The sequence below is a fragment of the Microplitis mediator genome, chromosome 8, assembly GCF_029852145.1.
Source record: "Microplitis mediator isolate UGA2020A chromosome 8, iyMicMedi2.1, whole genome shotgun sequence".
NCBI classification, from domain to species: domain Eukaryota; kingdom Metazoa; phylum Arthropoda; class Insecta; order Hymenoptera; family Braconidae; genus Microplitis; species Microplitis mediator.
In genome coordinates this window covers 6,179,371-6,199,707 of record NC_079976.1, presented here as the reverse complement: position 1 = coordinate 6,199,707, position 20,337 = coordinate 6,179,371, and the positions used below count along the sequence as shown (strand labels likewise).

General features: G+C 29.8%; 1 protein-coding gene across 1 annotated transcript in view; it reads right to left on the bottom strand.

The window, feature by feature from the left end:
* The window catches only part of LOC130672678 (diacylglycerol O-acyltransferase 1), a 97,931-nt gene that overhangs the window by 12,221 nt on the left and 65,373 nt on the right, over nt 1–20,337 (bottom strand). Inside the window, exons 7-9 of the mRNA XM_057477349.1 lie at nt 16,103–16,280; nt 12,063–12,171; nt 4,593–4,637 (exon numbers count right to left, since the gene is read on the bottom strand). Of these exons, the coding sequence (XP_057333332.1) occupies nt 4,593–4,637; nt 12,063–12,171; nt 16,103–16,280 (332 nt within the window). The remainder of the gene's footprint in view (nt 1–4,592; nt 4,638–12,062; nt 12,172–16,102; nt 16,281–20,337) is intronic.

The window sequence follows — 20,337 nt, the reverse complement described above, 5'->3', positions numbered from 1 at the left end:
AAATCGGTGATGTAGTAACAGCATATTGATAAAATGTATATTTTATAAATTATCATTACATTTTATGCGAATGAATGAGGCGATTTTTTTATCGATATATGTCGTAAAATATGAAATCGAAGTTATTGAAAATAAATACATTTGACAGTGAATTGGGATTGCTTGTCCAGTGTTTGAAATTGAATGGATTGTGGCCGTATACTGACAAATATAAAAATATAAAATTTTTATTATGTTTTATAATATCACTCTGCGGTGTATTAAATGGTATATTTACAATATTTAATCAAAAAAATAATCATGATCGAATTCTATCGACATTCCAAGCGACACTTTACATACATACATTTACGCAGCGTTGTGTATTTAAATGGAATCAAATGAATTTTAAAATAGTATTTAATTATATGAATAGTGACTGGCAAGAATCAAATCATTTGAAAACTAATGATCTAAACATAATGTTCAATTATGTTAAAAAATCAAGACATGTTGTTAAAATGATATTTGTAACATTTTTTTTCGCGGGGTTTGGTAAAAAAATTTCATTATTTACTACAAGAAAAATGGTTTAGATCTATATAAATCTATGTAGATCGATGTGGATTTTAGATCTATGAAAATCCAAAAAAATCTGCGTAGGTCAATATAGATCTAAGAATTTATTAGATCTACTTAGATCACACATTTATACAGGCCTCATAATCTACATAAACCTGATCTACTTAGATCTTAGATCTACATGGATTTTATATCTTCATAGATCTTAAATCAATATGATCTCATATCTACGTAGATCTTAGATCATTATAGATCTCACATCTACATAGATCTTAGATCATTATAGATCTTACATCTACATAGATCTGAGATCAATATGGATCTCACATCTACATAGATCTTTAATCAATATGATCTCATATCTACGTAAATCTTAGGTCATTATAGATCTCACATCTATATAGATCTTAGATCAATATGGATCTCATGTCTACATATATCTTAAATCAATATGGATCTCATATCTACGTTGATCTTAGATCATTATAGATCTCACATCTATATAGATCTTAGATCATTATAGACCTCACACCTACATAGATCTTAGATCAATATGGATCTCATATCTACATATATCTTAAATCAATATGGATCTCATATCTACGTAGATCTTAGATCAATATAGATCTCATATCTACATGAGTCATATAATTTTGTAATCTAAGATCTTGGTTGATCTAAACAAAGTTGTGTAGATCAACAAAGGTTTGTGTAGATCTTACATCTCTATCAGATAAAGTCAACCTAGATCCATATAGATTTCAGATCTGCATGATCCAAGTAAATCTGGGAATTTCAACGTAGATCTAAATAGATAAATATAGATCTAAACTAGTTTTCCGAGTATTGAATACAATAAATTTCAAAAAAATTATCCGAAAAATTTTTCTTTAGGCTGGGCAACAAATTTATTAATTGAAGTGCTTGTCAGCAAAAAAAAAGATTTAATAATATTCGAAAAGTGGAATGCAGAAACATGGGATTTATTATCAAATCCTAAATTATTGAGACTGTTATTTCAATTATTAGCAGGATTCAATGGTTTATTTGGAGCAGCGACTATCGACAGCTGTATTGTCTTATTAATTTTGCATTGTTGTGGACAGTTAGAAATATTGTGTGAAAAGATTAAAAAATCTCATGGCTTAATACGTCATAATCTGATAAATAAAAGTATTTATTGTTGTAATAATATAAGAATTATCAATAACTGCTCTTGTTTACAATGTATCGTTGACAAACATAATTATTTGATTCAGTAAGTATCTAAATCAACATTATCTAAAACCCGCCGAATACTGATCTACTGCACATGCGCATTCGATTCACCATAATACGCCTGCGCAGAAATTTCCTTATAACCATAATATGGTATATATATATGATCCTATTATGTAATTTTGCTTTGCAGTTTTGTGAAATTATTGGACGAGAGTATTCATGGTTTAATGTTACTCCAATTAATACCCGGAACAATATCATTCTGTACAAATGGTTATGGGCTTATCAAAGTAAGTTTTATTTTTCTTTTATTATAGGTTAATATTTTATTCAGCAACTGGCAAATCGCGGTAAAATTATAGTAATAAAAAAAAAGATCAAATTATGCTAGGCTTGGACAAAAATATATAAGCCCGATCTTAGATCTCTATAGCTACGGAGACATTTTCTATAATTTTTATAGTATTTTACATAATTTATTAAATCTTGGAATCTGCAACTATTCGAACTGACGAATTATTCGTATGGAATAAAAAAAAATTCGAATTATTAGGGATTATTGTAATAATTTTTTGAGAATTCCGGAAATGTTTTAGCTGAAAGAATAAATCTTACTTACAATAAATTTCTAATCCAATAACATTTTTCTTATTAGAGTTATAACAATGCAAATGTATCATTAATGATTTATCATATTATTTATATATTAGCAATTATGCCAATATTTCTAACCTTCTGCTGGGTATCCAATGATTTACTAGAAAAGGTATGATGTTTATTTTTCGATAACACACCGTTACAAAAAATTTCCAAAACACATACACATATATTTATGTGTATATTTTTGGAATCATTACGTTTCATGTTTGAAATGATTTGAGATTGAATGTAAATTACATTTTCTGTAATTTTTTATAGAATGAAAATATAAAACACATGCTATATAATCTCGAATGGTACAATTACAATAATAAAACCAGAAAATATTTTATTATTATGATAAATCATGCTAATCAAGCCATTAAAATAACTGGAGGTGGATTTTTTGTTATATCATTGAAGTGTTATAAAAATGTAAGTCTTCTTTATGATGAATATATAGTATATATTATATACAAAAAAAGGGGTTTATTCGCACAAGAAATGATTTTTCGCCCAAGAAAAGTTTTGTTTTTAATTTATTACGCAAAAAATTACTTGAAATGAGTAAAAAATTCTTGCGCAAAAAAATCCTTTTTTTGTGATGAGGATCATGGGCTGCAGTGGAGTAACGGAATCCAAAAGCAAGACATCTAAACACCCTGGGAAAAAATAATTTAGATCTACGTAGATCGAATGTTTTGAATAGATCTCAGAAGATCTTTGATGATTTCAGTAGATCGTCAATGAAGTTAAACCGACGGTGATCTCTAAAGATCGATGATCTCGAACCCAATAATTTGAAATCAACGGCAACCTCAAAAGATCTTCAATGATCTTAAATTCAATTATTTCATCTATAGTGATTCCAAAAGATCTTTCATGATTTCACAATAATATCAATAGAGATCTACGCAGATCTACAAGTGAAAGCATCAAATTTAGGGCTACGAAATCACTGGAGATCTTTGACAATTTCTGTGACTTTCTACAAATTTCCGTAGATCTCAGTAGATCTGCTAGAAATAACGTAGATCTAATTTTTTGAAAGATCAGATCTCCATAAGCCTATTGCAGATCATCATAGATCTGAATTATTTTTTCCTGAGAAATATAAAATTTTCAGAAATCATTAAGTTTTGACTAAAATCTTTTAATTTCCATTCAATTTTCGTATTTGACCCTCAAGTATTCCATCGCGACCCACTTTCCTCAAAATAATGAACAGCTTAATTAATATTTAATTTGATAATTAAATTCCAGTGGTTTATAAATGGAGTGGAATATTTATCTGTACTAGCAGCGATAATGACAAGAAGTTAATAAATTAAGATAATTTACAATCTATCTATAAAACTGTATTTATATTGTTTTTGAATAAAAAAAATCATCAGATAATAAATGTTCGAGTTTAATATTCATTCGTTGTTATTGACGAAAATAACACATTCAACTGAACGAATTAACTTGAGAAAACCATTAATAATTTAAATTCATTAACTTAAATTTGAGAGCAACTTAAATGCCAGTGATCGTATTTTTATATTTTATGCATGCTCATTTATTTTTTATAATCGAAAGTTTTAATCCAATTTGATCACTGTATCATATCAAATGTCATTTTAAGTTGGCTGAGTTTGATAATAAAATTTAATTTCTGTCTCTGATATTTTCACTTTTAATTTAAATCGATTTTTTTTTATCGGCTTCAAAAAATTATTCACATATGTATGAATAATTTATTGCGTCAGTTCAAAAATAAATTTAATCAAATAACGTATAATTAATGTATAACATTGGATAAAGTTTCATAAAATCGTAATTTAAATTAAATGACATATACGCCGTAAAAAATCGGGAGTGAATACAGATTTTATTTCAATTCAAATTCACTCCGTCATTCGAGTTCCAGAGTAAAAAAATCAAATTTCTCCGCATGGGGAGTGAATAGGGATTTTTTTTCGAGCGGAGTGATTTCGGAATGACGTGGATTTTATTTCAATCCGCATTCAGTCCGATCTAGAGTTTTAACACGTAAATAATTTTAAATTCAAAAGAAAGAACTACTAATTAGAAACATAATTATTTCATAATCAATCTCTTATGAAGGAGCGCAATTCGTTCAAAAGTATATGATAAACATGTACATAAAAAAATAATTTTGAACTTACCGCCAATTTTAAAAGTCTCTCAGCAGCTTTAGCAACATCCATATTCTGTAACAGCAATAAAGTAGAAATAATTTTAAAAAATATATATGCATGTATGAAATAATAATATTGACTAATTCCGTTTTAAAATTTTGGTATTCAAAAATTTAATGGCTTATTAAAATGTATTCAAAAATTTCAAACGCTAGGGCTCCACTGTGTCCAGTGTTTTTATTATTACCTGTGTCAAAAAAATAACTTGATTTTGACTTTTCTGACTTATTTGACTTGCTTTTGACTTAATTAACTTGATTTTGACTTGAATATGACTTTTTTAACTTAGAAATTTAAATCAACTAAATCAATTCAAGATAACGTGACTTTAATTTAACTTGGTTGGCGTAAATGGGTACTAAGTAAGATAACTTAGTCAACAACGAGTCAAAACCGAATGAATTTTTGTACCTTAAAATATGAAAACACATTTGGTGTTGACTTGCTTTTGACTTAGTTGTCTTACTTAGTGTACCCATTTACGCCAACCAAGTCAAATTAAAGTCACGTTATCTTGAATTGATTTAGTTGATTTAAATTTCTAAGTTAAAAAAGTCATATTCAAGTCAAAATCAAGTTAATTAAGTCAAAAGCAAGTCAAATAAGTCAGAAAAGTCAAAATCAAGTTATTTTTTTGACCCGAATAATGATACATATAAAAATTTCACATACATGTAAAAATTAAAATTTTTCAAAACATGCTACGTTATTTCAGGAGAAATAGGAAAATTGCGCATGACTACTCTCTTAAAATGAACCAGTGAAATTCCACTGATTCAACCAGTGAAGTTCACTGGTTTAACCAGTGAACTAAAAATATGTAAGCGCGCGGGTACAGCAGCATTCTGTACATGAGTATATTTAAGTGTTTTATTATGTCAATAAATAAGTAATATTTATTGATTATCTTCATCTAATATTTTAACTAACTTTCATATAACAATAATAATTATATGCCACAATTTTTACAGAGTTTAAAAATAAATAACTTTGGAGTAATTTCAATAGCTTGGAGCTAACCTCAAAAATGAATGACATAATTTTAAAATTAAACAATATAAAAAGCCCATTGAAAATGGAAACAAATTAAATTTTTATAAATCCTAATAAATATTATTTATTTTATTACAAAATAATTTTTAATTAAATATAATTGTTATTAAGACTCTTTTAGTTCACTTTGTTTTTAAATAAACGTTTATAATAAAAAAAAATTAATCTAACCTATTGTGTTTATATTTATGTAGTACACCGGCGTATCACTAGTTTAACCAGTGAATTTCACTGGTTCAACCAGTGAGCCAAGCGATCATCTTAGTCCACTGGTTGAATCAGTGAATTTCACTAGTTGAACCAGTGACCGCTCGATTCACTGGTTGAACCAGTGGATTTCACTGATGAATCAGTGGATTTCACTGGAAAATCAGTGAAATTTCACTGGTTCATTTTAAGAGAGTAAAAAATTACTCGTTGAATATTAACTTTAAATAATTGGACGGAAAATTTGTGATTTACAAAGCAATTTTATTTCCAATAATTCCATTTTACAGTTGATATTATTTTTCAAAACTTTGCGAGTATGTAATTTAAAAATTAATATGAGTTAAGAGAGAAAGCTGTTGTGGAACAAAATGTGAATAATTCCTCAGGCAAAATATGCCAAGAACAGAAGACTAAACTTAGTAATTGGACGCAGTGTACTTTTGAACTAAGGGTCTATGATATGAAAATTTTATCGTGAGTTGTATTTATCTTTATTTATTCTACATATATATGTTATATAATATGATATATATATTAGGGTGACTCGAAAGAAAATTTTTATTTTCAATTTTTGTTTAAAAATAGACAATAAAAAATTGACATTTAAACCCGAAAAAAAATCTATAATGTTGACCTCTATCGTGAGCGGTTATTATTTTAAATTATTAATCAATTATACTCGGCAATTACTCCTATCAAATCATCTTCACCAATGAACAAAATACATAAAAAAAAAACTAATTATAATTAGTAAGCTAAAATATTAATTTAATTACCAAAATAATTAAATAATAATTAGATATTTATCTCGTAAACATCTTTTAATTAATTAAATATCCTCTTAATCTTAAATTTACATTTATTTTTTGTACATTAAATGAATACATCTTTTGCCTGTACACACAGATTGTACGACTATCTCTCTGTAGCAGTACCGCTAGTACAGACTACATGATGAGAAATGTCCTTGTGAATTCCACAGTCAAAAGCACAACGCCATCCATGAAATATCTCAAGCTTTTACTAAAACTCGACAAAAATTCATTTCAAAGTACTTTGTCAAGCAACGAAATACGCGCGACTTTATTTATTCAAGACTAACCTAACCAAAAAAAAAATAAATGTTAGAGTTAAAAGAGTATCAAAAAGATATTTTAATATTAATAAAAAAAAAATTAAATGAACAAACAAAGTGAGAAATTTGGTATTTAAATAAACATAAATTAAGTGTTGGAGATGGTCAACATGAATTCCGTGTCATATTTTAACGAACTGACTCGTGTTAAAATTTGATAATATGAAAATTATTTAAATTTTTTTAAAGTTATATTCTAAATGTCATCAAGGTCGCAATTTTATTGAAATCTTGCGCAAATCTGGTCACCAGTGTTCTAGTTGTCTACGTCTTTAAATGACTGAGTCTTGCTGCAGATACTGGTGAAGAGTTTTAAACTAAAATTTTTGTGCAGACTTACACGGAGAAAAAAATATTGCTCCTCGAACGATCTAAAGTATAGTAACTCGTAGATCGTTACCACAACAATACGTATGCTTATGGTAACAATACCGTATCGTTCCAGTAACTATCTATTAGATAGCTGTGAGCCCTATACGACTTTCCGTAGTCGTCACCTCACACGGCACCGTCTAACCTAACTAAACATCCATTTTCGCGCCAACTTTTGAATATTGTATAATTATTGCTAGCAGACGTTTAATAAAAAAAATAGTGTAAAAAATAATTGTGATGTTGAAATATGGACCCACGGGTAATTAATAAATTAACAGAGTAGAATCTCCATAACTATGTTGATACATTTATTGATAAGTGTTTTTTTATGCTTTTTGTAATCAAATATACATTCATAACCAAAAATCTAAATATTATATATAGTCGATGTTTTATAATTTAAATGTGATACGTAAATAGAAGAAAAATAATCAATAAACAAATGAGATCTGAATTAATATTAAATTTAAAATTAAATTACTAATAAATAAATTGGGAAAATTAAAAGATATATTTATATTTATATTTAAAATTTATTTAGACTATAACTAACTAATAAATCAGTTTTATGAATTATTTTATTTAATCAAAGTTATTTGCTTATCATTTATTTATGAATGATAAAGGTTTTTAAATATCTCATATAATTTGCAACGCGCGTGACGTCAGATAGGGCTCAGAACGATACCGTATAGGTCTCAGAGCTATCCACCGTATTGTTGTCAGAACGATACAGTAAATCGTTGCAGTAACAATCTAGTAGATAACTATAGCGTATTGTTACTGTAACTATACAGTATACTTCTGAGAACAATATTTTTTTCTCCGTGTACAAAAAAACTGTATTATGATGCATCTAAAGAATTGCGCACACTAGCACATGGTTTGTTGATAAAATTACTTACGCATTTCTTGAGCAAAACTTGCGGCAGAAGTTTATTGAAGATACTCACGCATGGCTTGCGGCAGATTTGCTCAACAAGCGCTACATATATAAATATGTATATATATTTATGTACATCGTAGGCCAAAGGAAGGGGTGAAGTGAAAGAGATAGTTATATAGCGCTTGTTGAGCAAATCTTGCGCAAGTAATGCGTGAGTATGTCTTTAATAAATTTCTTGCGCAAGTTTTGCTCAAGAAATGCGTAAGTGATTTTATCAACGAGCCATGTGTAAAATATCTGCAATACTATTTCGTACAGTATCGTGAGCAAGTGATACAAAATCTTGACTTTAAATCTTGCATAAAAATCTTGTGATAGATTTATAGATGTATAAAGACGTAGACACCTAGGGGTTTTCCGCAAGACACTTTGTCAAAATTAACCCAAGACTGCTACTAAATTGTCTTTCGTATCTCATCTTGTGCAAATCTATGTAGTGTCTATTAAAAGATTTTAGTTATCAGTGTCTTGACCAGAAACTTGTATTAATGGGAGTTGATACATAGGCAATATAACCTAAAATCTCACTTGTCATGAGATGCCCATAAAATATATTCCACATATAAATATTTGCTGGTGTTTTTTATATATCTCTATTATTCAAATTTGTTGTTTGCTGGAAAATATATACATATATAATTAGAACAAACAAGGTTCTATACAAGTAGATTAACAAAAAGATACTTTGTATAAAGTACAAAAGTAGAAAGAGATGACGAAAACAAAGAGCGAGAAAACTGTACTCATTGTATAAAGTACGGGGATAAAGATAAATAAAATTAAAAGTCACTCAGCGCTTCGACTTATTGCTTTATAAAACATTTTGTATTATAAAACGAGCTTCATTGTCAGAAATAATGAAATACTAAGAGACTAAAAAAGGTAATGAAATTAGTCACGAATGTACTGAAGATTCCATCAAGCAGTTGAATAATTTAAGAGTAAAAAGAAAAGTTTTATAAAATCGATTCTACGATTTTAAGCTTTATTGACTTCTTCGTATCTTATAAATAAGATACTTATTTTTCTGGTCCATGATAATGGACTGGTACTTAGAATATTTAATTATTAATAGCAGAAAAGTGGAGATTTTAGCGGATTTTATAAAAAAATTTTTCATTATTAGTAAATAATAAATTATTCATTTATTTTTAAAATTTGAATGTATTCTTTTTTTTTCTAATTATTAGGGTGATAATGGCGAAAAAAAATTTGAAAATCAGTTGAAACTGCGAGTCTCTTTTACATTTTCAGAAACTTTCATCTTCTATTAAGGTAAGAAAATTTTTTTATCAAAACTAATTTACAAAAAAAAGTATTTCTGAGTTTCCTGATTAAGATTATTTTCGATCTAAAGAATAAATCGAGACAATATAAAAAAAAAATATGGAAAATGGTTGACCTAACGAAAAAGATCAAAAACTTCCTACCGTTTTCGATCTCATTACTCTGAGTGCATGTTTAAGCTCGAGTATATCACTATTTTCAAATTAGGTGCCAAAAAAATTGGTTTTGATTTTTTCCCGCGCAATAACAAAAGAAAATTCCAGCAGCTTCCGCTGAAAGTTGCCTACAAACTAAAATAAGTCTAGAATCTCCTTCACTTAAAAATTTTGTCAAAAAAGTTAGTCATAGGTCAAAAAAAAAGTTTTGATTTTTTCCCGCGAAATTTCCCACTATTCAAACTTTTGAAAACTTATAAGTAATTGAAAGAATTATAAATTAAAAATAATCAGTTTCTATCAGGCAGCGAATTGTTCAAATGAAAAAAAAATAGTGGTATTAAAAAAAAACTATTATAACTTGTAATTAATCTTATTATGGTCAGATCGCTAGATTGAATGATTAGTTTTTAAATTTCTTATCTCATCATCAATTATAGTTTGACATAGAAATATTAATTAACAATAAAATATAATAATAATAATATTTTTTTTCTTATTGTTAACAGAGTATAGCCTGTCTGCCTTTTACACTTTTTTGCCGTTAGCCGCAACTACTACCTTTTTTCATTCCCTCCTGTTTTTCATGCGGCTGTGGACCGACTTGTGCTTCTGTACTGTACCATTACGTGATGCCCTATACCCCACAATTTTGCCGTGGGAGTATATTGGCAAGGGGAACCCACAGAGAAAACCTTTTGTCAGTACCGCTGTTATTTTTCGGAGTGGGTGAAGTTCCAGTGATCGACAGAATTTCTGTTTTACCGATCACTGGATCTTCAGTCTGCGCCTAGCGGACCTCCGATTAAGCTCAATGCATGGCTAAGCGGTCACCCAGCCAAGTAGCAACCGTGCTCGGTGTTGCTTAACTTCGGTGATTGCCCGCGTCACACAAGAACCGATCAGTTGCCTCTATCCAATATATAATAATAATAATAATAATAATAATAATAATAATAATAATAACAATAATAATAATAATAATAATTTTTTTATATTTGTGATTAAAGGAATTACGGCTTCACTGATCTGTTTAATTGACAAATTGTTTTTAGAATCTATCCTACATATGAGTGATTACATGTGAATTAATAATGTTAATTTGCATTATTTTGTATACGCACTGTAATACCACACGTGAATTGAATAGAATCAAATTTTCAAAAATGTTAATATTATAAATAAGGTTTCGCCCCAAATATACTTTCTGGGCTCATCGGTAAAGTATATTCTACTTCAAACCGATTTAATATTCTGAAAAAAACAACTTGTCAACTAAACAGGTCAGTAAAGTCGTAGTACCTTCAATCACAAATATAAAAAAGTCCGATCGTTAAACAGATTTATCATAAATAATAATAATAATAATAATCACAAAGTCTTAGTCATTAAAAGACGGAAACTGACGTCTTCACCAGCAGGTAGTTCGATTAGCACATTTCAAAGTTTTGGATTTGCTATGAAACTTTAGGATTAATTGTGTGGTTTAAAGTTCTCCTTCTCTCAGTAACTAAACACATTAATATATATAGACTCACATAAATGTATACATACATCAAGAGCTTTGACGAAGACGGTATATCTCCTACATAGGTGACATAATAGTGTGGCTAGATGTGCGGAAACTTTATATATACATAAATATATATATATATATATATAAAGATAGTTTAGAGTATATGCACGTTCGATGGTCTATCAACTGGGTATGGGATGAATCGTGTTTGAAAATACATATACTGGATTACATTGTGGTAAGTTAAATAAAGAAGGTCAGGCATAGTATATATATATATATATGTATATATTAGGTTAGTTGGTGCCAGTAGTAGAGTACCCTATAAAGGTTGATAAAGGTACATATGTTTGAAGTTAATGTAGAAGAGAATAGGGTTCTCTTGGTTAGAGTACAGTAAGTACGACATGTCTCACCAAACTTTTGCATTTACGATTAACCACTTTCGGTGTAACGTCGACTTCATATATATCTATATATATACCGAGGTATACAACACTTGACTCACTTGACATTCATGCCAACCGACTAACTATCTGTACTGGGCTAACTCTCTTGTGTAAGTTGTGCAGTTTTGTGTTAATTTATGTGTATATATATATATATATATTTATGCATTGCATGCTTCAAGTATTTTTTTTACTGATTCAGTGATGCACTGCTTGACTTTTGGAGAGCAGATACAATAGTAATTCTTTTTTCCTTACGCCAGAGGATAATTTTAATTTGGTAAAACTTATAACTAATTAGTGCAACTCACCGTAAAAGGAATAAGTGAATTCTTCACTGAAGGTATCATCCATTGTTGACAAAGAGACATTACTACTTGACAGCCAACGAATACTTCAAAAATCCTCTTCATAAGAAATCTTGAAATAAAAAAAAATTTTTCATTATTAGTCTATTATAAAAATAAGTATTAGGCTATTTAACTCCTGATTAATATAAAAATAATAGAAAAAGGACACCATCATAAAATAAGGAACTGTCTTGCCTCCTCCCCTCCCTTTTTTTTGCTAAAAATTGGTATCTTATTGTACCTCACTCTCCCCTAACTGCTATGATAAAAAAAAAATCTGAAAACCGCCTGACCCTGCGGGCCAGTCCCAAAACTTCCCGCTGTTTTCGAGCTCAGGGAGCTCGGAAACATTACTACTTGTAAATTTTTGAGCTCTTCGAGGAAGAGCTCAAAAATTTGTTAGGCCGGTAAAACATACCTTCACTGAAAAATTATAATTGTTGTCCGACGATATCTTTGGATGGAATGAACCGATTTCAACGTTCTCAAAACTGAATACATTTTGAGGCGAATCGGGCAAGTGGTTTATAAGTTATACGCAAAAAACCAAAAACAAAAAAAATTTTTAATTTTTATTCTTTGTATAACTCGTAAACTACATGACCGATCTACCCCAAAATCTAGTCGATTCTAAGTTTTGGTGAGCCCTTTCGATTGCCACCAAGTACGTTCAAATCGGTTGATTCGTTCCAAAGATATCGTCGGACAAAAAAAAGTTCACACACACACACACACACACACACACACACACACACACACACACACACACACACACACACACACACACACACACACACACACACACACACACACACACACATATACATACATACACACGGACGTCCATCCGGGAATAGTCAGAATAGCTACCTAGGACCTCAAAAAGTCGACATATGATGAAAACTCGATTTTCGAAAATCGGACCGAAACCAATAACTTTCCTTTTTTTGAAAATTTTCTTAGCGGGAAGTTGAAAATAAATAAGAATCGAGAGATGAAAGTTTAATAAAAAAAAAAATATATATATATATATATATATATACAAATAAAACCAGCTGTCTTATAAGTAAATTCTTTTATTATTTTTGTAAAGTGAAAACCACATAATTTAGACCGGAAAGGTTAAACCAAAGTGTAAAAAAGTGCAACTCGTATACATCAGTTGAATCTATCGATGTAGTTGCCTCCTTTTTACGTTTCACAACAATAGTCTTCACTTTACTATTTCAGTAACTGAAATCTAATTCAACGAGTGCCTTCTCCTAGCACTCGTTCTTTTTATTCTTCCTATCCTCCATCAACTTGTTTACTTTTTTCAATACTACCTCTACAGTGTGGTGTTATACGTTTTATTCTTTCCTCATTTTCTCGTTACTTTTAACTTTTGTTTTATGTGTATATATATATATATATTTTTTTTTTTTTAATTTTTTATTTTGATTCTTGTTGCTCATGAAGAACAGAGGAATAAGAACAAGAATAAGAAGGAAGATACTGAAATGAGGAAAATAAAGTTTAACGATAGAAAAGACTTGTAGATGAGCAAGAAACGAGAGATAGCAACTTGAAGCTCATTAAAGAAGCGAAAACTTCTCTGAGAAAAAAAAAAATTAATTTTTTTTAGTTTTATCTTTTACTTTAGTATTGAATACTGAAATTGAATATGATAAAATAAAAAAGATAAATTTATGAAGAAAAATCTTGTTAAAAAAACTGAATTTATAAGAATGTTTGATATAAAGTTTCAAGAATTTATTGAATAAGTAAAATGATTGGGCATTAAAAATCATAATATTAAATGGCGATTGTTAAGGAAATTTATTTTATTACGTTTCCAAAAATATTTGGTATCTACAATAATTTATAGAAAAAAAAGACAACAGTTAAAAATATGACTATTCTGTTTTCTATGAGAAACTTAAAATTTTTAATTTTACACTGTAAGAAGAGCGGTGTTAAAAATGGACTCGTTGTAACTCCGCCCGGTGTAAAAATGAAATTACACCGGTGTAGGAGGAGTAATACACCGGTGATAAAAATACCGGTGTTAAAGCGGGGTAACCAGTGTAAAATCGAAGTAAAACCGGTGTAAAAGCGGAGTAACACCGGTGTAAAAGCAGGGTAACAGGTGTAAAAGCGGGGTAAATTGCGTCCGCTTGGAGTATTAACTTTAAAGATTATAAAACACAAAAAAAGTCAGTTCTTTATGAAAATTAATAAAAAATATCATTTATCAACAAGTATAGTGATCGTGTAAGCAAAAATATTCACAAAATAAAGTATTTTAACACCGGTAAAGAATATCTACACCGGCGGCGGCGTTATTTTAACACCGGTCTAGAATATTTACACCGGTAGCGGCGTTATTTTCACACCGCTTTCGGGGGTAAATTTAACACCGATAATTTTAACACCTACACCGCTTGGACTTACCCCGATGATTTTTTACAGTGTATGACTCTTAAAATAATATTCCTGGAGTTTTAAATGAACGGTGTAATAGTATATTACATACCTAGACCAATAAAATAAGAAAAGTCTCAGATCACATGTAATTGTTGGCCGAGGCGAAGCTGAGGCTGACCAACATGTGGTATGAGGCTTTCTTTTTTTACTGGCCAAGGTGCGTATACTATTTTTCTGCTCGACGAAGCCGGAAAGTTGCAACTTCGTTTAGGGCAGCTGTACGAAAGTTGCCACTTTCCGGCCAGAGGGCAGAACAAAAATTTGAAACGTTTTGAAATTTAGTGAAGTTGTTCGAAACAATATAAATAACAAGAAAAAAAAAATTACCAGAAAAAAAACCTAAACGACTATTTTTTAAAAACAAAAATAGTATATTACACACCTAGGAAAAAAATTAGGACATTTCCACCCGCGTGTATGACGACTACGCGGATTTTTCACCAGACCTGCACCTGAAAGTTTAAATCTCTGCCGCTGTTTGCGGGAAGAATTGCGCATGCGCTAATTATTATAATTTGTTTGCTCATAACAGGACAAAATGACGTTCTTCCTTCTAAGCAGGCCAGAAATTCAAACTTTCAGTGCAGGTATGGTGGAAAATAGTATACACACCATGGAAGAAGGTACGACGTCCCGATCCGCGTGCAGGCTGGTTAGGCAATTACACACGTGGCTCAGAATGTCCTCCTTTCTTCCCTAGATGTGTAATAGACTAATTGTCTCCGCGACCGCGTGAACAAACAGCTCTAAGATGAAAACTATTCATCAGATTAGGTCACCCAAACTTTTATTTTGAACAGAAAGAATAATAGAAACTGTACCAAATTTTAAATCAGAATATGTAAAACTTTCTAAGTAACAAATTTTTAAACTGAAAATCGCACATTTATAAACGATAGACCATATCTATAACAAATATTAATATTTTCCTATAGCTATGCACATATTTTTGTAGGGAATAAAAATACGCTTCTTTCGAGCTCTGTCTGAGCTCCACAGCTCAATTTTTATTAAAATTATTGCAAGATAACTATTTTGAGTTAAAGAATTTTTTACTCCTAGAGGAAAAATCGTAGCGTAAAAAAAGAAGAATACTCAGAAAAGATGAAATTTTAATGTAATTAACTTTAAAATATCATTTTTTTGCCAGTAAATATTTATTTGCAATTTTTTAAAACTCGCGCGTTTAAAAAACTAAAAAATTTTCAAGACCAGATCTGAAAACTAGACACTTGAATCTACAATTTGCTATTTTTGTTTTTGCTATACGACCATTTTCCTCTATACTACAACCTATTGAAAATCACTTAAAAATTTCGAATTTTTTTTATATCCCTTAATTTTTGTGATGTATGAATAAAGATTTCCAACTCGTGTCACATTTTTTTTTATCAATTCGCCGATCAGTAAAAATAACAATTATTTTGACAAATTGCAAGACAGAGAAATCTTCTAACAGATTTATAGTTTTAATTATTTTATATTGCGGTGTTATCATTTTTTTTTTTTTTTTAATTAATGTAATAAATAAATACCTTTTGCGGATTCTCTCCGTACGTGGAAAATTTAACTCATAACAAAGTGTTGGCGCAAGAATGTAGTAAAATAAATCACCCATATGAAGATTATCAGGATATTGTACTAATGTTATTTTAAGGTTATTAGTATCGTGATCAATATCATCATTTTCATCGTTTAGATTACCTGTCGACGCTGTAACAAAAAAAAATAAATCAAACAAATAATAAAATAAGGTACCGGCTGGTAATAAGGACTCAGTTAATAAGTCATAAGCAACGAAAATCGCTCTCACTCAAGCCTACACCTACTAAGTAGGTTCAAAAAATACTATTGGTTTAAAAATTTATAGATATATATGTAGATTAGGGTGGTCTTCATGATGGTCATTTTTATCGTAAAAATTAGAAAAAATTCCTGTAAATTTTCTGCTCTTAATTTTAATATTAACCCGAGTTCTAAAAGACGACGGAAGTTTTAAATGAGAAAACACATGTATTATTTTTTGAAATCAAAGTATGAATTTCTATAATCTGGTAATAATTGACAAAAAATTTTTAATTTGACAAAAATCTAAGTATGTTAATCTCTGTAAATCAAGTATTTTTTTCGGCTTGGGTGTCAATCGTTAAATTTTGTATCTTATATAAAATTTTACTAGATTTACTACTACTACTATTTTATTCATTAGAGTCTTCATTTAATTTATGAAAAACGTGTTTTTTTATTATGAGACGTAAGAAAATGCTTGTTGTAATATTTATCTCCGTTATTGGTGTAAAAACACCGAAAAAGTGATATTAAGTACAGTAATGATGAAAAAAAAAATTATGAGAATATTAAGATTTATTACAGGGAATATTTTTCAATTTAAGGGACATTACCACCTTCGGACTTAAATTTCAAGTCTAGACATTTTCTATTTGGAAAAAAAATCTCAGAATCTTTGATAAAAAATTTTTACAATATATATATAAATAAATAAATTAAAAATTAAATATTTTATATAATTTCATATTTTTTTTCAATTGCGTATTTGAGTCGACAAAAAAAAATTTTACGTGGGTCAAAATCAAAATCAGAGTAATAAATTTTCGTAAAGTCAGTAGACTGTAATAGTATATTGTACAACTAGTGCGGTAAGTTGTCGATTGCCCACGAGAGCAAAGTTGAGCGCACGAACGAAGTGAGTGCGCTCATTTGCTCGAGTGGGTAATCGGCAACACCGCACGAATTGAACATACATTTTTTTATTATTAATGCGATATGAGTACTATTTTAGTGCTCGCTGTTTTGTTCCCCAAGTAGCTGTTTGCTCATTCAACTGTTGCCGCGACATTTTTGTGGGTTATACGATAATCTGCATATGGCAAGTAAATTTGAGTGCGACAAGTTTACTTGTCGCACTCAAATTTACTTGTCGCACGCAGATAATCGTATAACGCACAAAAATGTCGTGGAAACAGTTGAATGGGCAAACAGCTATTTGGCGAACAAAAGAGCGTGCGCCAAGATAGCACTTATATCGCATGAATGATAAAAAATAAATTTACCATCACGATGGTTTAAATCGAATCACGGATCTTCACTTTTCATTCTATTGAAAGTGTTTTATGAAAAAAAGAGTGAATATTAACATAATTTAATTAAATTTTTCTATAAAAAAATCCTGATTGTTAAAATAATATAATATCGTATTATAATAATAAATTAATATATTTAAATAAATATGTTAAGTAAATTCAAAAAATTATAAATTTAAAATAAAGTTTTTTAAAAAAGTACAAATTGATCTAAAGTAGTATGAGGGTGACTGATAGAATTTCTTCAATTATCCAAATCCGATAATCTCAATCTGGAATTCAAATAAGGACGATTCGAGATTATATATATACATATACATATATATATATATATATATATATAGAACAAATGATCGAAAAAGTAGATGCACATTTTATAGATCGAGATCTTTCGATCACGATAAATTCTGTTGAAAAATTTTCTCACCCGTTACCACTTTTTTCATCTATTTATATCTATATCTATATCGAGCTATATAGTGTCCTCTCATTTTTATATCCTGCATTTTTCGTCTTATCTTTTACGCTTTGGCTTTTCATCCCCTTAAAAAGAATATCCTCGAACTGAACGACAAGATACCAAGGGATTACGGCAACAACGCGCCAAGGATCTTTAACCTCTTTCTCTCTCTCTTTTTCTCTTTTTTTTTTATTCGACTTTTTTTTTTACGTCTTGTCTCCTTTCACCCTCTGACTAGGACGTTTCACTGTCATCATCTTCTCGAACAGGCTTCTCACTCTTAAAGCTTAAGCTTTCGACGCCTTCTTCTCGTGCCAACAACGTAACGAGCGCGAAGCATTTGCCCCAAATGAAATTCCCGACATTTTTCTTTATTGCTTGTACTTCAAGATGATCCTTGTTCTATCAACATAGACTGCTTCTTTTGATAATAACAAATAGGAAAAAAAAATATCTGTGTATATAAAAAATCTCAAGTTATTTAACATCGTCGATGCTACTGAACTGATTTTTATTTTATTTCATTTTATTTTTCGCACACCTCAAGCGCCAACGCATCGAAATTATCTTTTCGACTAATTCACTCACGTTAAATTATCTCTGCTCTCTTCGAAAACCGATTAAATTGTATACTAGTACAAAAACAATTTGTTAAGGAATAATTTCGACCTGGTATCAAGTTGATTCATTATTCCAATGATTTTAAATTAATTATTTCAATACGAAGAACCAGTGCTACCAATTGTTAATTAATTTTTATTAGCTTTGTATTTTTTTTCGCAAGAACACTTCCAAAAATCAGTATCTAAATCCTTTTTGGTAAACCCTTAACAGCCACACCTCAGCGAGGCCACATGGGGTAACTCATTACCCCACGTGGAAAAACCTAGTTGTACAAGATATGTGGGTGTTTTAAGACTTCTCACCGATTGATTCATGTTTGTTGAAAAGTTCTTCAACATTTCTAATGATTTTTATCGTCAATTTATAGATGCCGTTCTAAAAACTGGTCATACACTGTAAAAAGAGCGGTGTTAAAAATGGACTCATTTTAACTCCGCCCGGTGTTAAAATAAAATTACACTGGTGTAGGAGGAGTAATTCACCGGGGTTAAAAATACCGGTGTTAAATCGGGGTAGCCGGTGTAAAAGCGGAGTAAAATCGGTGTAAAAGCGGGGTAACCGGTGTAAAAGCGGAGTAATACCGGTGTAAAAGCAGGGTAAACTGCGTCCGCTTGGAGTATTAACTTTAAAGATTATAAAACACAAAAAATGTCAGTTCTTTATGAAAATTAATAAAAAATATCATTTATTAACAAGTATAGTGATCGAATAAGTAAAAAGATTCACAAAATAAAATATTTTAACACCGGTAAAGAATATCTACACCAGCGGCGGCGTTATTTTAACACCGGTCTAGAATATTTACACCGGTGGCGGCGTTATTTTCACACCGCTTTCGGGGTAAATTTAACACCGATAATTTTAACACCTACACCGCTTGGACTTACCCCGGTGATTTTTTACAGTGTATATGTGACCATTTTTTCGGCTTCCTATGTAATGGAGTCACATCTCACACTTGTCTAATGCCGGCCAATGTCGTTATTTGCATCAATTTTTAAGGTTTTAGACCTTTGATTTAACTTTTTATGAGCCTGAGGTAACTAGTTACCCCGTGTGCCACTAAGGGTTAATTGTAATTATTAAAAAACTTAAAACCAGTAATTCATATAAAATTTAGCTGCCATTTTGTATTTATAATTTTTATGATTTTCTTTTCCTCCACTGACTACTGGCAGCAGTACTGGTATGGCAGTAGAATTAGGAAAAAGAAAAAGCGGCATCTGAGAAAAAAAGGCGGGATATTTAAAAAAAATTTTAAATACCAAAAATTAAACTGAAAGAAAAAACTAAAATTAATAATCTAAAAATTAAATAAAAACTAATGATTAAAGTTTTAATGTAATCGAAGTATTGATAAAAAAAGTAAATGTTAATAATTGTCATGAGTAATTGAGGGTGCACTCATGAGCTTCCAACATTTTTGTAATTTTTGTATAGACATGGAAATATTAATTGAAGCAATTTTAGATGGGAGAGTAGTCCGTAGATTCACTTCTGTTGGGAATAACCCCTTACAATATAAATGTTTTTTGTTCATTACAGTGTCCTCTAGATGAAAAAAATTAAAAAAAGTCCCGAGAAA